This window comes from Haemorhous mexicanus, chromosome 1, assembly GCF_027477595.1.
Source record: "Haemorhous mexicanus isolate bHaeMex1 chromosome 1, bHaeMex1.pri, whole genome shotgun sequence".
NCBI classification, from domain to species: domain Eukaryota; kingdom Metazoa; phylum Chordata; class Aves; order Passeriformes; family Fringillidae; genus Haemorhous; species Haemorhous mexicanus.
In genome coordinates this window covers 60,865,519-60,891,882 of record NC_082341.1, presented here as the reverse complement: position 1 = coordinate 60,891,882, position 26,364 = coordinate 60,865,519, and the positions used below count along the sequence as shown (strand labels likewise).

Below are 26,364 nucleotides of genomic sequence, written 5' to 3'. Positions count from 1 at the left end.
ACAGGCGTTGAGTGGGCTGGCCAACACATTGACCTGCATGTGAGCTGTGTGTAGACCTACAGTGAAATTGTATGGCTGCCCAGGCAAAATCCCTCTTGGCTTCCATGCATGCGTGTCTCACTCACGTGGTGAACACCTAGGGAATCTCTGGTTGAAGTCAATAGTTTGTGAAGCCTTTGGGAATGGCCCAGCAAAGCCAGGTCAGCCTTGTGGTTGTGACTGAGAGTTGTGCCAGGAAGAGGGTAGGGATGCAGGGAGAAAGTCCCCATGTGCCAAGGATGGGATCCAGCATGGTCATATAGGATCTCTTGCCATGAGTGGCCTCCTGCCGGCTCTGGTGGCAAGGCCACATCAGGGGTCTTGGCCGTGAAGAGCCACCCATCCTGCAGCTGTGGCCACTCGTCTTGGTCCTTGTGGTACGGCTGTTGCCTGCCTGCACAGGGGATTGGCTCTGTTTGCATCTTGTGTCCATCTGCCATCATGGGAAGAGCAAGAAGAACTGCGTTAGCAGACATGGAGACATGGAGATGTCTGGTAGACAGAGCTTGCAGCAAGGTGTCTTCCATCGCACCTCTGAGCCTTCCAGCGCCATGGGTGTGGCAATGCCACGCTCCCAGATGGCGCCGCCAGAGGGGCCCTGTGCCCCAGCCCTGCCCTGGGTCCCTTCAGGCCCAGGCCCAGGCGCTGTGTCCTGGCCCAGCCCCAGCATGGCGCCAAGGTGTGTGAGCCCCGCCCCCAGGAGCGCGGCCAATGGGGAGCCTTCCCGCCAGGTCTCGCCTCGCCCCAGAGGCCAGTGGGGTGGGCGGGGCTTTCAGACTGCTGCAGATGCAAATGAGCACCACCCACCACTGCAGGCAGCCCAGTTCTGGGTGGTCACGTGGCAACCTCGTGCCATGGGCATGGTGTCATCAGGCCCCGCCCCAGGGTGACGTCACTGCTCTCGCGAGAGCGCTCAGTGCTGCCCCTTAGAGGTGTGAAAGGGCGCAGGTGAGCTCCAGGATGGGCCCCGCCCCCACCTGAGGTCCCGCCTCTAGCCCCGCCCACCGCACCCGGAGAGCCAATGGGAGCACTGGATGAATCTCTCCCCATTGGCTGGCTGCCTGCCATGCAAATGAGCCCCGACGTCACTTCCTCTGCTAGATCAAGCGCCATTTTCTCTTTCTGGCGGTTGATGCGGCGCGGGCGGTGCGCGGGCGGCGGGCGCTGAGGGAGGCGGGCGCGGGGCGAGGCGCGCGCGGAGCGCCGGCCATGCCGCCGCCCCCCCGGGGCGCGCATTGAGCGCGGCGGCGCCGCCAGGCCGGGAGGCGGGGCCGCGGGAGCCGTGACACCGGGCAGCGCCGGCGGCAGCGCCGGCGGCAGAGCCGGATTCGTGAGCGGCGGGTGGCGGCGGTGCGGGACCGCGGCGGGCGGCGGCGGCGGCCGCAGGAGGAGGAGGAGCAGGAGCGGGAGCCAGAGCCAGGAGGAGGAGCAGCAGCAGCGGGGGCTCCCCCTGCAGCCCGGCCGGGTACGTGCGGCAGGGCGGGGCGGAGCGGAGGGCGGCGAACGCCCCGGTGGCTTCGCGATTTCGGGTCGGCGGGAGCTGCGAGCTCAGAGCGGCTTCTCCGAGCGGGCGGGGAGGGACGGGACGGGTGCGGCGTGGCGCCATCGGGCGAGGCGTTCTAGCGGGGATGCTCCCCCGCTGCCTCGCCGCTGCTGCGGGCTCTGAGCAGCTCGGTATCACCGCCGGTCCTGCGTGTTGGTTATTGAATTCCAGGTCGCTCGTCGGCGATGGAGTGTCTAAGGAACCGGCTTAATAACTTGCTTTGAAGTCTGGATGAATGATTTTAATTGCTTTCAATGAATTGTTTTGGTTAGAAACAGTTTGTGGCAAACTGTAGCGGGGACAGGAGTGACACATGTACAGAACCGGCACTTCATCACCGGCTAATGGAACCAGTGGGACGCAAAATTACGTCGAATATCCTTGTGGTTTCTCAGCAATGCGTACATTCAGAAAGAAAGTTTACGAATAATGTAAACAAACACAACCCACGCAATGCAAGCCCTGAAAACCATTTGAATGCGCTTGCTTTGTGGTCGAGAGCAGGTAATGGGGAGTTCCAGTTGTCCTGGTTTGTAAACGGAATAAAAGACACGTGTGTAACTCCTGCTGCAGCGGTTCAGAGTCCCGTACTGTCAAAGTTATGAACAACTAACTCACTTTCAGCAGATAAAGTTTTGATGGGTTAATTACTTGGGAGAAATTGGTTGTTTTCCTTAACAGTCCTCTGTCAACCAGAAATCTGCGTTTATTAAAAACAGTTGTAAAGAGCTACAATGGAATACTTAAAAAGACTCCTGGGATATTGAATCTCTATTCTAGAAATCCTAGTGTTCCTTTTAATAAACTTTCTCTTTAATTTTGATTTAAAATGGAGTTTGTTTAGCACAATATTTAGAGGAACTGGGTAAGAAATAAAGAATATGATAACTTGTAATAAGACTTATTATAAGGTATAGTGTATATGATAAGCTGTAATAATTTCTATGGTTTGATTCATGGAGGTTTTGTGTAAAACAACATCCTCCACAAATTACAGCAAATCTTTAGAAACAAGAGCACACACAGTTTTGTTACACCTGATGTTTTTCCATTGGGAATTCCTGGATTTGGGCTAAGTCTTAGTGGGTGCTGGTGGAGCTGGTTTGTGTTTGAACTCTTTAATCCTTCTTCTGAAGCCTGTTGCATAGCCCTGGCTGGGGGGGGTTCAGTTCTGTCCCCTTTCTGACTTGCTAAGGTTTTGCATTGTCTGTGCTGTGGACTGTTTTGTGCATTTGTAAAGTGCAAAGTCTTCAGGTCACACCAAGCACAAATGCAATGGTACTTCCTCCTGGAACAGCTGCACTCAGGGTGTGACTCTTCGGCTCACATACACATGGAGCTGACAAATCCTGCAGGATTTGAGTGGGCTCCGTGCAGAAGCTTACATCACCTAGGATGAGCTTGGATCCTGCTGGGTTCGGGTTCTGGCCAGTGCCCAGAAGGGACTCCCAAAGGAGTCAAAGGTATTGTGTGAGTTAGTGCTTTAGGAAGGCTCCATGAGTTTAAGTGGTAGTGTTCCTTCATGGTAATGTCCCTTAGCCTCTTCTCAACAGTCTTGGATAGCAGGGACTCCGTTGTGTGTTAATGAACCATCACAATAGTTATTTAGACCACAGTAGCTGTAGTTAGTGATCTAAATTTGCTTTGCTGTGTTAGGTAAGGTGCAGGTTGTTGTGCTGCATCTCAATCTATACCATCACATATCTTACTGCTCTTCATTGTGTGTTAGCAGCTGTTGAATGATGGTTGTCTTGGTGCTGGGCAAGATGACCTTTTTAACAGGTATGTGATTTATAGCCATGAAAAGAGCAGAATTTTTGTGACTCTTAAGAGGTCTATGATTTGAAATGGCGAGAGGTTTCTGATATAGCTGGACAAAGAAGAGTTAATTTTTTACTTACCTCAGATTGCTATTAACTTGCCTTTGGATATAAGAAATTTGAATATAAGAAGATAAAAAGAAACTACTGTGTTGACCAGAACTGCTCTTTGTAAGTTTTATTTTAAATTACAACAGATTAAACAATGAAGGAAGCTTTCTTCCCTCTTCCTCCGTAGGTTGGATAAGCTTGGATGGTGCTGATGTATTTGTAAATCTGGTTAGGTCTCTTTCAGAAGGCAGAGATAAGAGTCCAGGCAATGGAACTGACCATGTGATGTGTGGTTGAGCAGATACCCAGGTGTGACTTCTTAGAGGATATGTAAGCTTACCAGAAAAAAAAAAATAAAACTGATGAGGGTAAAATTTGGTATGGCCGAGCCAAAGTCTCATTCTTCTAGGCAGTTTCTTAGTGTGCCTGTCCTCCTAGCTGCTCTCTGCCGTCCAGTGTTCTTGTTCCCTGGGTTCTTGAAAATAGATCACATGCTTTCATTCTTCTTTCAGGAATGAAGCAGTTTTTATTGTTTTCTGAACTAATAGTGAATGGTCAACTTCTAATGAGTTTACTATAATGAAAATTATTTGTGGGGACCCTGGGAGTCATTCCCTGCATTGGGGAGACACAAGAAGCTTCCCTCAGGGGCTGTTGGGACCCCATTGGCTCCTTCTGTGTCCCTCTGCCACCATATTGGCCATCATCTTTGTACAACTGCCTGAGAGCACAGTTCAGCCCCTACCTCTGGGGAGAGGGAGAAACTGGGACTCCCCTCATGAGAGTGCTGCGCGCCCTGAACATCTCACCGTGCGGCTGAATTAAACATCTGTGGATACCATGCAAGGGCCCTTTTTGCTTCCTTACCCTGGACTTTACTAGCAATATTCCAGCCACAACAGCATTTTTTATTGGTGCTTGTCAGTTCTGACAACTGCTGAAATACAAGTTGGTAAACAAACCTTCCAAAATACTCCAACCCAAATGTTCCAAACATGTACATTTTTATAGAGGTCCTGTAAAAGGTACAAACCTTTTAAAATGACCTAACAGATTTCAAAAATTTTTTTTCTCAGTTACTCAGTTACTAATGACAGTTACTAGATAAAAGTTACAAAAACTTAAGAATTATTTAATTTCCAAGGCTGATACTATGAGAGGATGGAAGTTCCATTAGTCTTTCATAATTTCCCTGCTCAAAGCAGTTCTTTGAGCAGCAGGCAAGTGAAGGCCAACTACTTAGGAGCACATCTGGAGATCTTGCTTCTGTACTGATTAGCTGATGTCTAAAAGGGTTACATTACTTCTGTTTTCTCTGTTGATCTTCTAACATTCCTCTTTTCCTGAAAACCTTAGAAATGCCTGTTGACTGGATTTTGCTGGAAGTATTTGCACGCCCATTGAAGGCACATATGTGCATCTTCCTTTTGCCAGCTCCATACCAACTCCATTTTCCTTTGCTTGTGAATGCCTACTTCCTGTAGGAACACAAAAGTGGTGCGGATTTTGTGTAAGGAATAAAGCTCTCAATGTGAACACTGTCCCTGGAGGAGGTTGCCCAGAGAGGCTGCCAAACCTGACTGGCCTAAACAGAGTGCCCTGGCTGCAATTAATGGTTGAGCCTGCTTATAGGAAGCTGGACCGGGTGTCCTCTCGAGGTTCCTTCCAAGGGGAATGAGAATGATAAGGAACTTGGCATTTTGTGATGACTTCCCACTTTGAGGAGGTGCAGTGTTAGTGTTTTTCCCTTTTTTTTGTAATGCAGAGAAATTATAGTAAAAGGTAGTTCCTTTGAAAACTGATGTCTTTATCTACCAAGATACTGTGCAGACTGTTACCTTGTCTTTTAGGCTAGTATTAAAATACTGCTGTACTGCTGGAAGGGAAAAGTTGCATTTGTGATCTTTGAAAAGTCAAATGTAGTTAGTTGGGTGTTACGATGTATGGTAACAAATGCAGAAATGAAACAAACACATAGTGTTGAATAAAGCTCCACTGTGTATATCATTATGGAGATGTTATCTGAACAAGCAACAAATAGAAATAGCTTGATGGCTAAAAATGCCTGAGCAAGAGGTGGATGGCCTTCTTAAAACTGAATTTGAGACATCAGCTGCTAAAATTATTCTTTTATTTTGCTAAAAACTTGCCTTGGTCCTGTTTAAAAAGTGGCACTAGTCTGAAAACACACAGTGGATTATCAGGTTTTTTGGAAACAGCAGTTAAAAGCCATGAAGAATAAATTTTAGCCTTTTAGACAGGCAATGCAGTAAAATGATAAAGATTCTTGGTAACCCTCATTCAGTTTAACTGTAGTCTTTTTGTGTTGAATTTGCTGATTAAGAATGGAACATGGACCAACAAATTCATGGGACCAAAGTGCAAACTAAAACTTGAGGAATGTCCAAAATATAAGAAAAATAAATTATTAGTATGGAAATGTGGATAATAAACTGCATAATAGTCAAGGAATTAAACTGAGGACTTGAGGGAATAAGCTTAGAAGGTTGATCTTTTGTGACCTTTATGATGGGGCAGTGCTGGTCTAATGGATAGAGAGACTCCAAGAGGGTAGATTTAGGTTGGATATTAGGAAGAAATTCTTAACTGTGAGGATGGTGAGGCACTGGTAGAGGTTTTCCTGAGCAGCCGTGGATGCTCCATCCTGGAAATGTTGTAGGCCAGGTTGCACGGGACTTTAAACAGCCTGGTCTAGTGGGAGGTGTCCCTGCCCATGGGAGTAGGTCTGGAACTAGATGATCTTTGAGATCCATTCCAACCCATACTGTTCTGTGATTCTGGTGCAAGATCCTTTAAGATCCTTACTTCCAAGAAGGTTGTTTAAATACCTGCTGAATAACATTGCACGTGATTGCACATGGTGGCCTTTGGGTTGAAGACCAACTGTTTGAAAACTGGAACATAGTTTAAATTCAGGTTTTTTCTGTTATGGTGGAGGTTTTGGTGTGTTTTTCTTTCTCATGGATTAATAATTTAGGGATAATTAATAATTATATTTCACTTTTTCTTCTGCATTAATAATTTCAGAATGATTGCTGGTTGAGGTACATGGATGTTGTGTTCTATGCCCCAGTTGACTGTTTCTTATTTGTGAGCTGGACATGCCTCAACAAATGCCTGCATCACCTTCTTCAGTAGCATCAGTGTATGAGTTGGAAGACTGAGATGGGGAAACTATTTCCATTGGAGCCCAGTGTATTGAACCATATTTCCTTCTGGCTGATCACAACTGGGCATGGTGGTATCCAGTCAGCTCTGTTGTTACTGGACCGTGGGGTTGATGTGCATAACCTGCTGTCATAGAGGGACTGATCTTAAAGCTTTATCTAGGGACTCTGCAAATTCCTGGTGACTTCACTTTAAAAAGAGTGTTTTATGTCAAATTTTTGCTCATTGCATTTTGAGAGAATGCTGGATCAGTTACTCTGATTTATTTCATTCTTTATAGGTTCCTGTTCTACACCCACCCCAATGGTATCAGAATGTCTTCTGGACTTGGTGATAAAAACCATTAGAAAACAAGACTAGCATCTGTCAAATGGGGTTCCCTCTCCATTTCTCTCTACACACCTTTCCTTTCAGGGGAGAAGAAGCAAAGAATAGTATGTGAGTTGTTTGAATTTTAATCATAAACCCTTCAGTTGTATGTTTTGTACATAAATTAAGGTTTGGGGTGGTTACATACAGACTGGAACATTTTTTATATGGTTTGTGGGTTTGGGAGATTTTTTTGAGGCTTAGCTTGTAGCTGGTATCTTATGTGCAGGGGGATTTTAAGACTATTTGCATAAAAGTCATCAAAGTAGAGCTTTCATGTTGGCAGGGAGCTTGCTTTTTTTGATAAAGTACAGCTTTTCAAGACATTTGAGACTGTATGTGCTGAAGTACTGTCTGGAGATTTCCTCTATTTCTATTTTTTTTTTTTTTTTTCTTTTCCTGTTCAAGCGTGTCCTGGATGGATGAATTGTTTAGCAGTAAGAACTAAGATGTTGTAAATGCTCCTGGATCCTCTGTCAGCTATTTAAGCACCAAATACTGGAGAAGCTTCCAGTGACCTTTTTCAGTGCAGGCTTAGGGTCAGGTTTTGCATTGTGTTCACTGTAGTTTCTTAAGGCCCAGTCTAAATGCATCTTGCTGTAATCTGGAAGGAGTTGGCAGAGGCTGAGCTTTTTTTTTACTTTTAAAGCTGAGTCTGTGGAGATATCTTACAAGTTTACAAAAGTAGAAGCTTTTTCAGGAAATCTAGATTTTACTAGCAGTCATATTTTGAGCATGTACATGGTTGACCACAAACAAAATTATCAAAAAGATTTCTCATCTTGATGCTGACATTTAAGGTGAAAGGTGTGGAATTTCTCCTTAATTGATATGATTGTAATTTTCTGAATAGAACTTAATAAAATTCTGGTGTTCATGTTCTTTTTACAAAAACCCTACAAAACCAGTATTCCTGCCATGTAGATACAAGGAGATCTGAAAGAAGAATTTAGAATTTTCTGTAGATAGAAGAAATATAAAGCTTTCTACCCCCCCGCCCCCCCTTACATTCAGTTTCCTTTAAAATCAGTCAGCTGTTCTACTTGGGAAATGCTAATGAGTTCACTTCTTTGGCTTAAGGATTTTGGGTTTTGATGTTTAAGAAATGGCATCCTGGCCCATATCAGCAAGAGTGTGTCCAGCAGGACTGGGGCAGTGATCAACGCTGTACTCGGCACTGGTGAGGCCTCACCTCAAGTGCTGTGACTAGTTTTGTGCCCCTCGGTACAGGAAAGACATTGAGGAGCAGGAGTGAGTTCAGAGAAGGGCAATGAATCTGGGGAAGGGTCTGGAGCACAAGTCCAGTGAGGAGTGGCTGAGGCAGCTGGGGGTGTTTAGCCTGTAGAAGAGGAGGCTCAGGGGAGACGTTATCACTCTGCAACTCAGAGGACGCTGTAGCCAGGTGGGGGTCAGTCTCTTCCCCCAAGTAACAAGTGACAGGAAAAGATCAGGTTGCACCAGGGAGAGTTTAAATTGGATATTAGGAAAAACTTCTTCAGAAAAAGGGTTGCCAAGCACTAGAATGGGCTGGCAGGGGAAGTAGTTCAATTCCCATTCCTGGAGGTATTTAGAAGACACGTAGGTGTAGTGATGAGAGGCATGGGTAATGACTGTGCTGGGTTAATGTTTGAACTTGATGATCTTAGAGGTCTTTTCTAACCTAAATATTTCTGTTCTCTGACTTTTCAGATTTTAGTTCTTATTTTAACACACTTAAATGCCAGTACCCATGTTCAAGTCTGTTATGTCATTCCTTTTTATTTTTCCTCTTCTTTTTTTTTTTTCTTTTTTTAAAATTTTTTGGCTGTTGTGTTTTTTTCTTTCCCCAGGAAAAGTGCAAAATGTTTCAAATTCCTGTTCAAAACCTTGATAGTGTAAGGAAGGCTCGAAAAAAGGTGAAGGACATTCTTGTGGATCTTGGGCTTGACAGCTGCAGGGAATTGTTGAAGGTAAAGTATTTGAAAGAATGTAAACCAATCTGAAATGTAAACCCCTGACAAATATTTCACTTTCTGTGTATTCATGATAGATTTGGGGGGCGGGGCGGGGTCCTTACATCAGGGGTTAGTTATTACTGACTCTAGTTTTACCTAGGGCAGGAATTTGGTGTGTTAGTATTTAACACTGCAAGAGGGTGTATTTCTTAACAAGATGCGTCATAGATGGTGCCTCATATTCTGTTAGTAATGTTTCAGAAACAGTACAGCTTTAGGAGGAAGTACCACAGACTAATGAATTGTTATTGGTGTGCAATGCAGCAACTTTTTCAATTCTTTTAAGATTTCAAGCAGATGAGGAGTTGAGACTCCTCAAAGATGTCCCATCACGTATCAAGGGCAAGCCTCTGAAGGGACATACAAATCATCTGTATTTCTGAAAATGGATAAGCCTTTAAACTTTGTATCTGGTGAAAAAGACCAAAATGATCTTACTGAGTTGTAGTTTGGTTCTGTGTCCTAAAAAGTAGATACAGGTGAACTGGGGTGATTAAGATAAACCTTGTACCACTGTTGCCACTTTGAGAAGAAAATTTTGTGTGTCAGGAAGAATGCACACCATCAGATTGGCAACCCAGTACCAGAAAAGGAGCAAACACAGCAATGTAACTCCATTTCTTAACAACTGTGTATTTCAGTGAGCTGGTGCACAGGCTTTTTTGACTGTTGGGTAGATTGACGCCTTATTGTTGACAAGAGGTTGATTGCTTCTGTTTGGCAGTACTGAAGTGGGTATAACATTCTGTAAGGTGTTGTGTCATTTGTGGTGGTTTCTTTCTGAAACTCTGTAAGTAATGAAAAAAAAAGTTCAAGACTACATGCATAACTGATTTTGGAACACATTCTGTTTTATTGCAGTTGAACAATATCTAAATGCTGTAATAGCTCAAGGAAAATCATAATGTCTACTAATTTCCATTTACTTGCTATTTTTATTTTGTTAATATTCTGTAATCACACTTCTGACTCCGGAGCTGAGTCTGTCTTGCCCGTTGGAAGCAGGAATGTTTTGATGGTGACAGGTTTTACTATGAAATTGCTTGCAGTCTCTTTGATTGTTGCATGGACTTCAATAGTAAATAAGTAATAAGTTGTTTTATATTTGGTTGGGTTTTGGGGGGTACATTATAATGTGCATTTAGTTGGTTTTGCTTCATTTTTAAGTAAAAAATGGTGATGGGAAACCCAGCAAATATTTCCACTGTAGAAAAATCTCTATGAGATTTGGGCCAGAAAATACCATATTAGTGGGTTTTTTTTTTGGTTGGTTTGTTGGTGTTTTTTTTTTTTTTTTTTTCCCAAATAATTCTCCCTCAACCAAGTTCATAACTTTAGTTTGTTTTTTCCAGATAATCTGGAAAAATTACCTGGGCCTGGTTTTGGTACAGCTTTAGCAGTATAGCTTGATCTGTACTTGGTTCATATGATGATGGTATTTCTTTTTGGTAGCATGGGATTTGTGAAGTTTTAATAAAAATATCATAGAAGGGCCTGAGTTTGAAGGCACCTTGAAAACCATCTAGTGAGAAGTACCTACAGTTTGTTTTCTCAAGTATTGAGATTGATTTCTGGACTCTTTATGAAGAGGCTGGACAATGTAAGAAATGGATTGAAATATGATATGCTACAAAGATGCCCTGAATCTGGTCTCGCACTGTTGTAATAAGGCATGATAATGGACAATAGTGAGGAAGATGAAGGAATGTAATGTGTGACTAGTACCTCTCTGTAGTTTAGAGATGAAAAGGATTCGTTTTAAGGCTAATTGATCTCTGCTAGGAAGAAAACATGAATATTTTGGCTGGAGTACTATTTTGGTTCTCCAAGTAGTGTGTTTAAATACAGTGTAAGGTCAGACGTTTTCCTTTAATAAACTGTTTCAGCTTCTCTAACATACTGTGATCTTTAGGGCCATGAAAGTGATCAGAGGGCTGGAGCACTTCTGCTCTGAAGCTGAAGATATGCTGAGAGAGCTGGGATTTTCAGCCTGGAGAAGAGAAGGCTTTGGGGAGACTTCATTGCAGCCGTTCAGTACCTGAGGGGGGCTCATAAAAAAAGGAGGGAGAAGGACTTTTTATACAAACAGATAGGGACAGGACAAGGGGCAGCAATGTTTTAAACTGAAAGAGCGTAGGTTTCGATTAGAGGTTAGGAAGAAATTCTTGATTCAGAGGGTGCTGGGGCACTGGTGCAGTTGCCAAGAGGAGCTGTGTTTAAGGCAGTGTTTAAGGCCAGGTTTATATGGCCCTGGGCAGCCTGGTTTAGTGAGCGGCATCCCTGCCCATGATGGAGGGGGCTGAAACTAGGTGATCTATAGGATCCTTTCCTGTGGGATTCACTTTCTCTGAACCTGAGAGAAGCAGTGAGAGAAGCAAAAAAAAGAATGATCAAAACAATTCTTATCTCATTCGCTGCTCCTGTGTTGTACCAGAGTAGAATGCAATATGGAGATTGTTTACCCAAAGTGATGGTGTTTTGTTTCCTTGGCCTCTCAGGGCCAAGTGTGTCTCCAGACTGTGGGTCAGCAGACAGTCAGGAGATTCTGGGCAGTTGAGTGCTTGTTCAGTTTCAATTTAGATGTTGTGTAATATAGTATAATATACTACAATAGAATAATATAATACAATAAAGTAATAATTAGCCTTCTTTGCTCTTTCTACAATACTGCCTCTCGCCTGTTCCTGTGTCATTCTCAGCACAAGAGTGACGCTTTCCAACCCAAACCATTCCATGATTCTGTTCTATGATTCTGTGTCTTCCTTTAAACTCTCAGCTTTTAATGTTTTTGTTAAGGAAAACCATGGTAGTTTTGATACAGGGGGGAGAACAGTTTGTAGTTTAAAAATATTTTTCTCTTCAACTTAAAAATACCTGTTATGCATAAGGATTAGTCAGGCTTCTCAGAGGGCTTTGTTCCTTACTTGTTACCTTTATCTTCTCCTGTTTTCGTCCCCTCCTGGAAGTGAGAAATGTGGAAAGATCATAACTAATTAGTGGATCTTTGTTTAAAGCAAGTGTTCACAGCAGCCATTTGCACCACTGACGAGTTGTATTGATAAAAATGGTCATTTTTATTAGTAGATAGTCCTCTGTAGGAAATAGCCATTTCAGCAAAATTATCTAGTTGTATTTCCTGTAATTGACTTGTGGGAATCTGGTGTTTAAGTCTAGGAGCCTGTCACTCAAACCAGAAACAGAACATGTTTCAGATAAGCCCTAAACTTTAAGAAAACTTTTTTTAGCAGTGTGTGATTCACTCTAGCGTGTTTGGCTGAAAATGTTTTAGTGAGTCTCAAGTCTCTTCATTTTCTCTATCAAAAGTAGTTCACTAAAATTCTAGGATTTCTCTTGTTGCATGCAAGAGTTCTTTCTAAGGTTCCTGGAGTTTTTGTGGTTTGTATTTTTTTGTTTGGTTGATTGTTTTTTTCTGTGGTTTTTTTTGTTGTTGTTTTTGGTTTGGTTTTTTTGGAGGGGGGTGGTTTTTTTTTGGTTGGTTGAAGGGCAAATACATGACTCATTCAGTGTCTAGGGTTGATTAGATTGCAGGGGATTTGTTTATTGTTACCCTGAGCTTTTCTGTTTCTCTTTGAGCATACTTGACTGTTGAAAAGGTAGACAGCATATTGCAAACTCAGCTGCTACATTTTTCTAAATTCTTGAATAATGAAGTTAAAATCAAATTATCACTGGCTTGATGTTCTGGTTTACTCTAATCTGCTGAACACGTGGAATGCTCATATTTGCATGGTGCAAATGGACAAGACCCTAGTGCAGACAGAACCTGCATTGAGTAGGATTCTGGGTTGTTTTTTGATTGTTGAAACTTCGTTGTTCCTTGTTGCTGACTCTATTCTGTGTTGCTGCTAAATTTCACATAACACAAACTATTAGGTTTATGAATTCCACTCTTTTTGTGAGGACATTTGGTCTTAAATGTTATTTGTTATCTGCTTCTGCTGTTGCAGTGGGAGTTGGTGAAGAGGTGGAAATCATGCCTTCTCTAAGTATGCAGAGTTTTGAGTGAAGAGGGATTTGTGAAAAGGAAGAATGTGAGGGGAGAAGAGATGAAAGTTTTCTATGGGTAAAGGCTGGATTTGTAGCCTGTGTTCCATCCAGGGCATTCTGGGTGTGCTGTTGAATCTAGTTTAGGGTCTTCAGAAATGCCTAGTAAATTGGAATCTAGCTTGGGTTTTTTAAATTTTCTCCCATTAAATTTGTGTTTAAAAAAGTGTGGGTCTCAGAAATCTGGAGATCAACTTAGTATTTTTTGGATAGTAGCTGGCATTGGCTTGAGGGATGGGAACTGCTCTGATGGGATTAATTAAAAGAAGGCTGTAAGGACAGTTGCTTTCCCTGACACAGTTGTTGTAGACACAGTAATATTTGTGCTTTTGTAGCTTCAGGAAAAGGAGCTCTTGGAAATCAGCTTTTGTGAATGTCTTTTGTTTTTCCAAGTTAGAAATGTAACAGTGTTACGCAGATTTAATACTAAAACCTGTTGCAAAGTAAACTGTAGTGGTAAGTTAATAAAGCAATGAAGTAAGCAGTGAAATATTACCAGTGAAGGAGGAGGAAGGTAGAGAGGAAAAATACTTTGAGTGTTCACTGTGAACTTGGCTGGAAGCAGTGGAATTCAAGTGTAAATATTTTCACTCCCAATATTATTCTCAGTAACTATGAAATGTTCAGAATTCCTACTCTGTTATTAGGCAGTCACATGAACAAATATTTGAGGTAAAAGAAATCAAACCTGGTCAAAGAAGTAATTTCTTTGAATGGAGTTTAGAGACTTCCAAGTCATTCTCTGTTTGTGTGGGTTTTTCTTTTTTATTTTTTCCTTATTTCCTATTGAGAATTTCTTTATATTCCGAACAGACTGCAAATGCCTCATTTTAATTTCTTGTTTTTATTTTACTTTTAGAATCTTAAAAGTTTTGATGCAGGTGAAAACTACTTTTGTAACACTTCATGGAGTGATGTCTCTCCTTGGGAGCCTGTGGGCAAAAGGAAGGTATGTATGTTTTGTGACACAAATTCTGGATAAACATCTTGTGTAGAGTTGCTGAATTTGACAATTTTCAGAAATTGGAATGCAGCTTTTTAATGAAAAAAAATAGGTTTAATATTTGTTTTCTAAGTGCTATTAGTCAGGGAATAATCTTACATTTCCTCATTGTTTTTCCCTGTAATGCAGGTGGTTGTGAGGACTTCAGTTGCCATTTTCAGTCTTTAAGGATACAACCCTGAACCATCAGTGTTTAAGATGTCACACTAGTATTTCGCCTTTTTGGCCTAACCTAATATGTCTTAGCATGGTCTTCTGTACAACATGACTCCTGTTTCATTGGAAGGGTGAAAATGTGATTGCATAGATGCAAGTGGATTAAGATGCAATTATTATTAGTGGCTTGGTCTGGGGTGGCAGTGGAAAACTCTTTCCAGTTAGATTTGTGTATGTGAAACAGCTTTTAGTTCTGTATAGCTAGACTCCACAAGAAAGACAGGGTTGAGGTGAACAATTCTATAATTGTATATAGTAGCAAGTTTCTAAGATGCTGTGTCTAGAGCAAGAAAAAATGTAGACTTGTCAGACTTGCAGACTTCTCCAGAAAAAAATGTAGACTTGTCAGTCCTGCTGAAGAGTCTTGGGGCCCCTCATGGCCTTCTTATGGAAGACCTGTCAATGAAATCCAGTGTGGAATTGCTAACACATTGCTGTGGAACAGATTGTGTTCCAAACTGTGTCTTTTGGATACTAACCTTGTTCCTGTCCATTTTCTTTAAACAGTTTTGGTTTATTAATGTATATCATTCACACATCATGTTGCCTAGATTTGGGAGAAAAGAAGCTGGTCCTTCAGGATGTTCTTTTCCAAAGTTGTTGCCATAAAGGGAAAATAAATTGTTTCCTCCTGTAAACTCAGTAGGCTGGAGAAGATGTCTGTGTAAGTGCAGTTGGTGGTTTCCACCGTTTGTACTATTTTTAGGGAGACATTAACAGTTCTGGCAGAACTTTGGTTCTTGGAGGATGTTGTCTTTCTGCATGATGCTAGATTGTGGGGAATGTGAGACTGTGCAACAGAAAGTACTATTCTTGGGTAGGTTCTTTAAAGGAGGGTTAATTGAGTTTGCTGCAATGTCTCTAATAAGCCTTCTTTTGGATTCCATTTATACAGTTGAAGGTTAGTCAATCTCCAAGATGCTTTGTTTTTCTTAAGTGGCTTGTAGTTCTTATTTTGTCAAACTTCTTATAAAACTGGCATGCCATTGGTAGGTTGTGGTGACCCTGAAAAAGCAGATGAGCAAACAGAAGAAGCAGATGAGTGTGCAAGGAAAACATGCTGGCAGAATGGTTTGTAAAGTATTTGTGTGGAAGAGCTCTGTTTCATACAGAGAATATCAAAGCAGCATACTTCCACCTGCTTCTGTTCAGCTTAATGAGAATTGTTTGGAATTTTTCCTTTGTCATTTTACTCCTTCAGAATTAGTGAGGCATATCTTCTAGTAATGTTCTGTGTGCTTCATTAATTCATTAGTGTCAGTGGCCTTTCTCTAGGCAGGACACTTTAAAATTGATGCATCTGCTAATTTGTTTTGTTGCTGTTTACTACTAGCTAAGATTAGACAGCTAAAGAGTATAAAGAGAAGATAATTCAATGATAGCTTAGCAGTGTGCTTCTTCAGCAGCCTTAGCCAGCCAGTGGCATTGTCTAACCCAGTCTTTTGAATTGGGAGCTTAGATTTTGGTTATCATCAGGAGACTCTTCTAGTATGGTATTCACATTCTCTGAACAGAGAGAGACATAGTTCTCTCTCCCAGGATTTTTCCTGGGGAAGGCAGTGAGAAAACTCAGAGAAAGAGGAACGAAAACAATTCTTATCTCTTCTTGCTGCGCCTGTTGTTTGGCACATGTGGAATGTGTTATGGAGATTGTTTACTGAAACTGATTTGTTAATTGGACTCTGGTGATGGTTGTTTGGACTGATTGACCAGTTGGGTCAAAGCTGTGTCATGACTGTCTGGAAAGGGTCATGGGTTTTTCTTTAGTATAGTTTAGTATAGTAATATAATGTAATATAACTTAATAAAGCGTTTGTTCAGCCTTCTGAATTATGGAGTCAGAGCACGTTATTCCCTGGCTGGGGTACGCCCAGCATCAATACTCCTGGTACTTCTAGGAGATGGCTGTCGGTCTCTTGTCTGTAGGTGGCTGACTGTAACCTGCGTGGTTTTATGACATGGCAAAAAAAAATAACTGCACGTCTTGTGTTGCTGTTCTTCATGGTACATCAGTGAGATGTATGTGTGTGATCTAACTGGGCTGGATGCTGTAGTGGCAGAACAGCTGTAGTGGCAGAACCCTTTGGGTTCTGTTTCATGAGGGCAGAAATCAGTGAGGTGAAAAACATGTCTGAGGGAACAGACAGATTCCACTAGATTTTTGAGTATACAGATTTGTCACATGGATGTTGCTATGACTGATTCTGTAGTTTTGGCAGGAGCCAGGGTTAGGAAGTTGATCAGAAAAAATGGTTGATGGAGCTACCAGTTTTTCAGAAAGAACAAATGATGTTCATATGGATATGAAAAGCAGTGCTGTCATGTGACATATAACTGAGGGAGCAAATCACTGCTTAGTACAAGACAGATGTGTTCTTAAGCAGTTAAAATACTTTTCTGAGAGGAATGTATGTGCTCTCTACTGAGCATTTTTGAGGAAATTTCACAAAAAATTGCTGTGATGGGATGCCCAGTATGTATGAGTTAATATAAATTGTATGTATGAGTTAATAGATCGCTGCTTTATCATAAAAGGGGGTTTTACTACTTTCTCTTATTATTTTGGCTCCAAAAGAATGTTCTTTAAAAAATCTTTGTTTATGGCTTTGTTGGGACGGTCTGGAGATTTTTCAGTGAAGAATAGGCTGTTGAAATACAAGGAAGAAAAATCCTTGCCCGTTCTGCTTTTTGTCTTTTTGTCTAGTAGATAGGAGCTGGTCCTAAACTAAACAAAGCTTTAAAGGTGTTGATTTAAAAGGGCTGCTATTCCTAATTCCTAAGGCTTAACTTCTGTGTATAGTGGGGATACAGATTCTTCCTGTCTTGTTCTGTGATTCCTGTATTTAAAAACAGGCTTCAGAATTACTTCTTGTGAACTCGGGTAGAAGTAAACTCATGTAAGGCTTCTTAGTAAATTATAATGAAACAAAAAAGGCACAATTGTTTCTTCCCATAAGTATGTAATCTTTGTAATCTTTAAATCTGCTTTTCAAAACCAGAAGAAATTGAGAAGTTTCTTCTATATGAAGAATGCGATACATCCAGTGAAGGCATTTTTGACAGCTGATAGTGCAGATTTAAACAGATAACAGTGGCATAGGAACTGACAGTTTCTAAGTGGATGTTTTTCTTTGGTTTGCAGAGATACAGAACAAAGCCGTACTGCTGTGGCTTATGCAAGTTCTCATCCAAATTGCTTACTTCTTTCAAGAATCACTTGCATCGCTACCATGAGGATGAAATGGACCAAGAGATGGTGGTTTCTTGCCCAAAATGTGCATTTTCTTCTCGGCCCAAAGTAATGGGAGAACACATCTGGATGTTTCATTCGTTTAATAAACGAATACAGAACTATACAGTCAGCATTTTGGATGGCATGAAACAGTTTAGGAGTGACATCATAAACTTCACGTGTCTAAAATGTCAATTCACAGACACCTTGTATTACAATATGAAGAAACATGTGCTGATGAACCATTTTGAAAACTTAGTAAGTGCATATTTCGGCGAGAAATGTGATGAAAGTACATCGAATTCAGTTGAGTTGTACTGTAAAAAATGTAATGCTCCTGCAAACAGCCCAGATTCTTTAATGTACCATGTCTTGACAGCTGAAACACACAGAGACCTGGAGAACAAACTTCGATCTCTGATTTCGGAACGCATTAAGAAACCTGGACTTGTGAAACAAATGCATATTGCTCCAAAGCCTGTCCCAAGTGTAGCAGCAGCTGCCCCATCTGCAGGGTCTGTTGTTGTCCCAGCAGGTTCTGTGACAGCTCCAGCTTGCATCCAGGTTGCATTTCCACAGAATAATCAAAACCAGAGCATGGTGCACCCACAAGCAGTTCAGAACACAGTTGGACCAGTGACTGTCCCAAGTGCCTCTGGCAGCCTCCCAAATACCACCTGTGCTCCTGCCACTCCATCCTCGCAGGTCGCTCTGGTGCCCAGCAATCCTCCCGTGGCTCAGAACAGCCTTGGTGTTCAGCCGTCACCTTCGCAGGCTGTCCTTGTTTCTCATGGGCTCCGTCTTAATCATTCTCTTGGGAACATAAATAGAGCTGTGGCCCCTGCGGTTCTTCCTCTTAATCAGCCCGTCAGGCCTGGGCTCTTTCCTGTTAATCAAACCATCGGGACTATAAACAGTCTGGTTCCAGCTGGAACGCTCCCTGCTACTCAACCTGTCGGCCCTGTGAATCAACCAGTTGCTCCAGGAGTCCTCCCTGTGAATCAACCAGTGGCTCCAGGAATTCTGTCTGTTAGCCAGTCACTTGGGAACATGAACAGGCCCATCGATCCCAGGGTCCTTCCTGTGACGCAGACAGTTGGATCGGGTCTTCTCCAGCTTAACCAGCCTCTTGCCCCTGGGGTGGTTCCTGTCAGACAGCCTGTTGGACCTGGGTTCCTTCAGCTTAATCAGCCTGTTGCCCCAGCTGTTATCCCAGTAAATCAGCCAGTTCAGCCTCCAGTTTCTCAAAGCACAGCTTTTTTGACTGCAGGGTCTATACTGAGGCAGTTGATTCCCACTGGCAAGCAGGTTAATGGGATACCTACTTTCACGCTGGCCCCCGTCTCTGTTACTTTGCCTGTACCTCCCGGTGGTGGAGTAGCGACTGTGACACCTCCGCAGGTGCCCATCCAGCTCGTGCAGACGGGGTCAGTGGCTCAGCTGTCCCAGTCGCCAGCCAATGCTCCCTCTCCTCCTGTGGTTCTGACCTCTGACTTGCAGGCCTCCCCGCCTGCTCCTGAAACAAGCCAGGCTGTCAGACAGGCCAAGCAGTGGAAGACCTGCCCTGTTTGTAATGAGCTTTTCCCCTCAAATGTCTACGAGGTGCACATGGAGGTGGCCCACAAACCACTTGAAGTAAAAGTGGAAGCCCCCGAACCTCACAAACTTGCAGCTTGCGCATCCTTTCTGAGGATGACGGAAAAGGCGATCCGGTGTTACGCTTGTAAATGTTTTCTCTGTGAGGAAGAGCTCATGAAGCATATCTTCATGCATGGCTTATCTTGCTTGTTTTGCACAGGTACTTTCTATGACTTAAAAAGCCTTGTGGAGCACAACAAAACTGCACACAATGGGAGAAAGGAGTTGCATGCGAGTTACAGCAACAGAGGATTTCAGCTAGGTAACGATGCTCAGGGTGGCCTTGTGTTCCCACACTTCGATTTCAACACAGTGCTACCAGATGAAGACATGGGTGAAAGAGAAGTACATTTGGCAGTGCTTGTTGGAATATATTCAACAGTTCTTGTTCCCGTTTACATCAAAGTGAAACCTCAGACAGCACAAGTGAACAGGAGATGCACCAGAAAAATGTTCACCTGTCCCTTTTGCTTAGGTACGTTTGCTGGTAGAGAAACCTATGAAAAGCATTTGAAAGAGAGGCATCATATAATGCCGACTGTGCATACGATTTTAAAGTCTCCTGCTTTCAAGTGCATCCACTGTTGTGGTGTGTACACTGGAAATATGACTCTGACAGCTATTGCTGTGCATTTGCTCCGTTGTAGAAGTGCTCCCAAAGACACCAACTCGAGCCTGAAGATGCAGCTTGAGCGCACTGAGAGGAAAGAGCTGCTGTTTGTGAATGGTGAGAAGCATCTTTCTGTGGTACTGAAAAGAAAGCAATCAGATTCCTGCTTTGTTGCAGAAGACCAAAGGAATAAGGAACAGCAGCCTCTGGGCTTAAGTACTGGCATAGCTCTGTCTGCAGAAAATGAAGTAATTTCAGGGGTAGTGCCTTTTAAACGACAGAAGATTAGGACTGAGATGAGGAAACTTCCTTCTAGTGAGGATCTCCGCTTTCTAGCAGTAGATCCTAATCAGTATGATCACAATTCATATGAGGCACAGAAACAGTTTTTGTCAGACTACTTTCACAAGAGGCCATATCCTTCTAAAAAAGAGGTGGAATTACTTTCCTTGCTGCTATATGCGTGGAAAATTGATGTTGCATCATTCTTTGGAAAAATGAGGAGTACATGCTTAAAGGCAATAAAACATCACAGACCATCTGTGCTGCTGGGTTTCAGTATGTCTGAACTAAAAAACATTAAGCACAGTTTGAATTTAAAAGGTGCACCATTGGATATGTAACCCAGCTTTTTATAATAGCTAAAAGCAATCCATAATTGCATACTTACAGTTTAGCAGTTTATTATATTGTTTGTTTAACTTGCAGACTGGCCTGTTGAAGGGTGCAGTAATACAAAAAGTATCATTCACTTGTGACTGTTATTGTGAAAGGCACACGTAGTTGTGTATTTTAAAAGCTAAAACCTTCAGACTTAAACGTCTGGAATTTTTTTAGCTTTTTTCCTTTCCTGGGGGTAGTGTTGTGGGGATTTTTTGGGTTTGTTTTGTTTTGTTTTGTTTTTTTTCTGTTTGGTTTTGGGGTTTTTTTGTGGGGTTTTTTTTTTTTTTTTTTTTTGATTTTGGTTCTGTTTGTTTTGTTTTGTGTTTTTTTTTTTTTTTTTTTGGGGGGTGGGTGTTTTGTTTTGTTCCACTTCCATATCTTTTTCTTCCCCTTCAGGCTCCCATTACATTTTTTATACCGCCATGTAAAACCCTCATCCTTGTTAAAACCAAATTTTATTTTATTTTATTTTTCTGCAGTGTCGTCTTTTCTAAGTAATAAAATGTGTAATGTGGGTTAAAATAACAAGGTAAACTATGTGAAAAAGGTGAATTTGATTATTTGTATTTTCAAGTTCCGATATTTTTGACTTGTTTCTGGTTTATCTACTGAAGCAGTGATTGCGGCCATTACATCCATTGCCCCTTCAAATTCCCGGCGTGCTGGTAGCTGTGAAATACATGCCATTGTGGTTTTCTTCTCGGTCAGAATACTTGTGCCAGTTAAATCTGGTGATCTGTGGTTCCTGCTGAGTATTAACATGAGGGGCTTTTAGGTGCCCATTGAAGTGTTACAGTGAACTGACTTGAAATGGTTGTGTTATCTGTTAAATAGATCTTGCTAACCAGAGGTGTTTATCCTTTTCATTTGGTGTTGAAGCCTGGTTGTTTACCTGTTGTTCAAAGCAGCATTTTTCTTTTTCAAAAAACAGAGCTGCTTTGGAGAGTGTCAAATTGCTTTGATACATGGAGTATATGGCCTCTTTGCACATCACTTATCTGTAGAAGCCGTATCCAAATATCACCCAAATTTGGTGAAAAATCTGATATTTTAAATTGCTGTTTTATGAGGTAGTAACTGAGCAGAGCCTACTCCCCAGCAAATTAGATCCGTGGCTTGAAGTCCCTTGGGTCAGAAGTGGTACAAACTGAACCTGGATGAAATGGTAGCATCAAGACTTTAAACTGTTGAGTACTCGAGCCCGTGATATTCATGTAGTGATTGGTTCTTGTTGGCCTGTAGAGAACATTGAAATAGCATAAACCCAAACAGACTTCCTTCACTATGGACTAACATCTCTGTTGCAGATCACAGAAGAGCTGTTGGGAAGGTTCACAGCACAAAGTTGAAGCATAAACTGGAGGCCACATCGAGGCCTTGTTGAGTGCTGTCCTTTCTGGACATGCTTGTTTTCATCTGGCTTGTCAAAGAGTGCCTCCAATACCAACAGCCAGTTACATAATAAATAACCTGCAAGATGCATTGGCTTTATTTCCTCCTCTTCACCCCCCTCTCCCCACCCTCCTTTTTAAGAAGAAAAAAACAAAGTTCACTTGTGCCAGTGTTAGAAGGAAAGGGTGATATGCCCAAGCTTATTTCTATTTTTAAGGTAGTAAGTAGACTTTTGCCTTGTGCTGTAGGAACTTTTTAAAGCAGATACAAAATGTTTTATTGCTGGTTCTGAAAGGGCATGACATTTTCAGCAGAATTTGGTGACTTCCTGCTTGAGGCTTTTTAAGCTGTTTGGAGTTATATTTTGGATAGAATCATAATATTTTCATATTTATTGCTTTAAAGAGTTTTAATGTCTATGTAACATATGGTTACTGCTACCTGGAAAAACCTAGTAATTTAATAGCAGTGTTAAACAAACATAAACAATATTTGTGGGATCAGTTGCATGCCACTCCAAAAAGTGATCAAGAAACTGTGTTCTTACAGCCTCATAGTAGCTCATTAAAAATTAAAAAATAAAATACACTTGGCCATAGCACACAGTTCATGAAACCTCTTCAGAGGGCTGTGAGTGAAGAAGAGGGATGCTCTCTGGAAGTTCTGAAATGGAGGCAGTTACTCTCACTCTTACAGCCTCTGCTCTGTGAGCCCTGTCATCTTTGGGGTGGTTCTGCTGGTTCTGGTGAGACTCCAGGATGGAGGTTTGGCAGTGTGCATCTGGGGAAGGCTTGCCATGAATGGGGAAAGATTGTAGAGAGAGCAATGTGACTGTGGGGAGCTGGGAAGTCATTTCGTGGTTCATCCATGCTTGGGGCACCAAGGGAACAATCCAGTCTTACCTGATATAGTGTCCAGTGTTGATATTAAACGGTTTATTTATTGGATTTTGATTTCACAATTTCAAATAAACCATATTTTTAACTTTCTCTTAGGTGTGTGTGCAAATGATTGCCTATCCATCCTCTCCCCTCTTTTAATACTTTCAGAGAACTTTACGTGAACATTTTTATGGTGCAAAATGGCTGTTGAGAGGAAGAAAGTAAAGATGTAGAACTTGGATCTAGATGTTTCAGGTAGATCTTAGTGCATTATAGTAATTATGTATTATCTCAAATATTGGTAGCTACATTTTTTCCTAGAGGCTCCTAAATCTTGGTACTAATTTGCTATCACTAAATGCTTGTGCTCTTGTTAAGTGGATACTGTAGAAATAAAAACCAGATGAATTTTGAAATGTGAAAGTGGTGACTGAGAATGCAGTACGGTTTTGGTTTTCAGGAAAACCAAGGAGCTTGAAAACAGCCAAGTTAAAAATCGATGGCTTTACCTAAATCAGGCTTTTTGCTGTGGGCTTCTCATAGGTGAAGTAATTTGGATAGAGTGTCAGGAAACGCCCTGCTGCCATGGCCTTGGCCTCCACATGGGTGGTGTGGTAGTTGCCTTTCTGGCACTTCTCCAAGGACAGAGCCTTATACTGCTGGAATATAGAAGTGGAAAAACAGTGGAGCTGCCCTCTGCAGCAGGCTTTAATTCATAAAGTCCTTGAAGCCTGTGAAGGGAGCTCTGGTCTACTGTGAAAGAAGCCCAGTTGGGAAGAATGCTGGTTGGCTTGCAGGGTTATTGTTGCAAGTACTTGTTTCCTATGGGACTGAAAAAGCCCCAAATCTACATGTGTCCTGCTTCTGAAATACATTGGTCTGGAGAGGTGTCCGTGTTTGAGCAATGATTCTTGTGGTGCCTTGAGTTTTGTGCTTGTGAAATAGTGTGGGAAGTTTTTACTTGAATATGTGTAATAGGAAGGATTATTATTATTATATTGGTCATGTTTCTTCTGCCTATGCTCATGAGCAGAGTTAAGTGAATATTGTTTGGCAAACTGACATTTTGGAAGGGACCAATAACCAAAACACCTTTGTGGTGGGTTTTCAATACTGTGTTCCTGTGTGGCATGCTACCTACCTTCATGATCACATCAAACTTTCTTTCCCTTCAGTGTTTGAAATTCAGGAAACCTCAGATGCTTATTCAGGTAGCTGATGAATATAATTTTTGGGTTTGCAATTCTCAACAAAATTATCTATAAAGCTATAATTCTACTGCAGCTGGCTGTGCCATTTTCAAACATATTTCTCAAACTTGAAAACTTGATTGTGGACACCTTTTTGTGGGAAAGATACTTGATATTATCAAGTAGGAAAGTACAGATACATGAAAAAGGTTGCACTCTAATAGCAAGGGGGATGCTCCCCCGCCAAAAACCAAAGAAAACCACCCCAAAACCAAATAAAAACCAACCAACCAACCCCCCCCCCCACCCCAAAAAAACCACACCCAACCCCAAAACCTTAAGAAAATGAAAACATTTTTTGCTTTTTTTAAAAGTCTGGAGACCTTTAACTCCTCTGCAATGTGAAAAGGACAAATAGAGTATTCATGAATGAAGGAAGACTCTAGTGCTGCATTTAAAGTCTTAGCACCTCACTTCAGTGCCTGCTGTCTCATTTCGTGTCTCATTCTGGATGTTCAGATCTGACAAGCAGCCTGCAGCTGTGACCATTTCTCTTCTTACTTGGGTACCAGATCCCAAAACAGGTGTGACATTGTTCTTTTTGCTGTGCACTTGCCCGTTTTAAGGAACTGGGTGCCAGGGGGTGTCTGTGCTGTGCTTGAGGAGCCCGGTGTGTTGTTCTGGAGATAGCCAGGAGCAAGTGGGCCGTGTGCCCACCCTTTTAAGTCCACATCAACTGCTGTTCATCAAGGTTTTACCTGGCAGTAGGCGTCAGAGCAGCTTGTAATAGAATGAGGGGGAGTAGAAGTCTCAAGAATCTTTGCAGGTATCATTCTTATTTTATTTTGTCTGCTTGTTCATGAAGTGGGAGTGAGAGCAGTTCCTGTCATCCTTGAAGGCTGAGCCTGGCAGGTGGGGTGTGGATTGAGCTGCAACAAGTAAGCCAAGGATGGGACAGCTGATAGTGTGTGTGTCATTGAAAACCATCAGGCTTGGGCATTTCTGGAGAAAGATCTAATCAGTTGTATTATCAGAGTCAGTGTCAATTTGGCTTACAGTCTGAACAGTTCTCTCACCCTTTCCTTGTAGAAGAGGTGCTGCATCCCTCTGATCATTGTGTTGATCCTCTGCATTTTGGAGTATGTGTTCATTTTAAGGTAGCTGTCTGGACTGATCTTATTAATTTTATTAATGCTGTGAAAAGTGTAAGTCTATCACTGGTGCAGAGAACCAGTATTGTACGTGAAGAACTGGGGTGCTGGAACTTCATGCAACAGCATCATGATTTATAAGCACGCATGGATGAAGGTCAGCCGGCGTAGATCCACCCAGCCCACTGCTGCTCAAGGCCATGGGTAGCCTTGGCACAAATGGAGGGTGACGTGTGACCACGTTCAGCGTGGGATCCTGTGGAGCCAGCGTGGTTCAGGGCTGTGACATTGAGAAGGATCGAGTGTGATTGGGGTGGGAAGACATTTTTGGGTTGAACTTCAGCTGAGGAGAGGTGTGTGAGGTTGCTGCTCCGGGTCCAAAGGGGCTGCCCCCCACCAGCACAGCCCAGGGCTGGGCAGTCTCTGTAGGAACCTGCCAAGTTCTGCAAAAATGTGTGTCCTGGGAGCAGACTGAAAGCCCAGCTAACAAGGGTGGGACTCCTCCTGGGTCAGAGTGTGGAGTGGCAATTTGGAAGCTGAGAGGCAGGTCCCTGTTAAACCCTGCACCAAGGAAGGCTGCTGTAGGTGAATCCCCAAAACACCTCTCTGTGAGCACAGTGGCCGTCCCTCCCAATCTGCAGCTTCTTTGTAAAGCCTGGGTTTTGCTGAACATGGCTATGACCAGGTCCCTGCACAAGTGAAGAGTTTGAAGAGGACCTGGGGGTCCCTGGATGCTGGGGTGCTGTGGGAGTGGGGATGGGGGAACCTCTCCACAGCCCCTCTGAGCGTGAGACCAAGCTGGTGCTGCTGCACCAAAGGTCAAGGGGCTGGCAGGCCCTTGGAGTCTTGGCTAGAGCAAAGTCCATCTCACAAGTGACACTTCTGCCACTGGATTCTTCAGATGCTTTTTTTTTTCTTCTACAGATGAGTTAGAAAGCTTGGACTGGAGGCTTTCTAATAAAAATTGTTCAACTAAGAAGGAAAATTTCAAATATTTATAAAATAAAATATTTTTAAAATAATACAAATATTAAAAAAAATGCACATTGTGCTCTGAATGCTTACATTTTGGAGAAGAGGAGGGAACCAGAACAACAACAGCAGCAATAAAGACTTCTTAATCATGCAAGTCTCTTGGGAAACAGAGCTTAGCAAAATGATAAAAAGGCATTTTCTCAGAGCAGCTGCTTTCTACTGTTTCTGTTGGCCTAAGGCACATGTTCCTCTGGGGCAGTGAGGTCAACTGCCATAGAAATACCCAAAAATCTTGGCAAAAACCTTGAAATACCCCAAAATCTGCAATTCGTGTATCTTCTCT

General features: G+C 42.4%; 1 protein-coding gene across 2 annotated transcripts; it reads left to right on the top strand.

Moving 5' to 3' along the window:
- The first annotated feature begins 1,360 nt into the window (after nucleotides 1-1,360).
- ADNP2 (ADNP homeobox 2) lies at nucleotides 1,361-22,813 on the top strand. 2 transcript variants are annotated; one of them, XM_059850938.1, is made up of 5 exons: nucleotides 1,361-1,504; nucleotides 6,923-7,076; nucleotides 8,841-8,960; nucleotides 13,930-14,019; nucleotides 17,432-22,813. In XM_059850938.1, the coding sequence occupies exons 3-5, from the start codon at nucleotides 8,853-8,855 to the stop codon at nucleotides 20,390-20,392; spliced, it is 3,159 nt and encodes a 1,052-aa protein (XP_059706921.1). In that variant the 5' UTR covers nucleotides 1,361-1,504; nucleotides 6,923-7,076; nucleotides 8,841-8,852; the 3' UTR covers nucleotides 20,393-22,813. The 2 variants fall into 2 exon arrangements, with proteins under 2 accessions (XP_059706921.1, XP_059706910.1); XM_059850927.1 differs by having other exon boundaries at nucleotides 6,923-7,080.
- The last annotated feature ends 3,551 nt before the right edge of the window (nucleotides 22,814-26,364 follow it).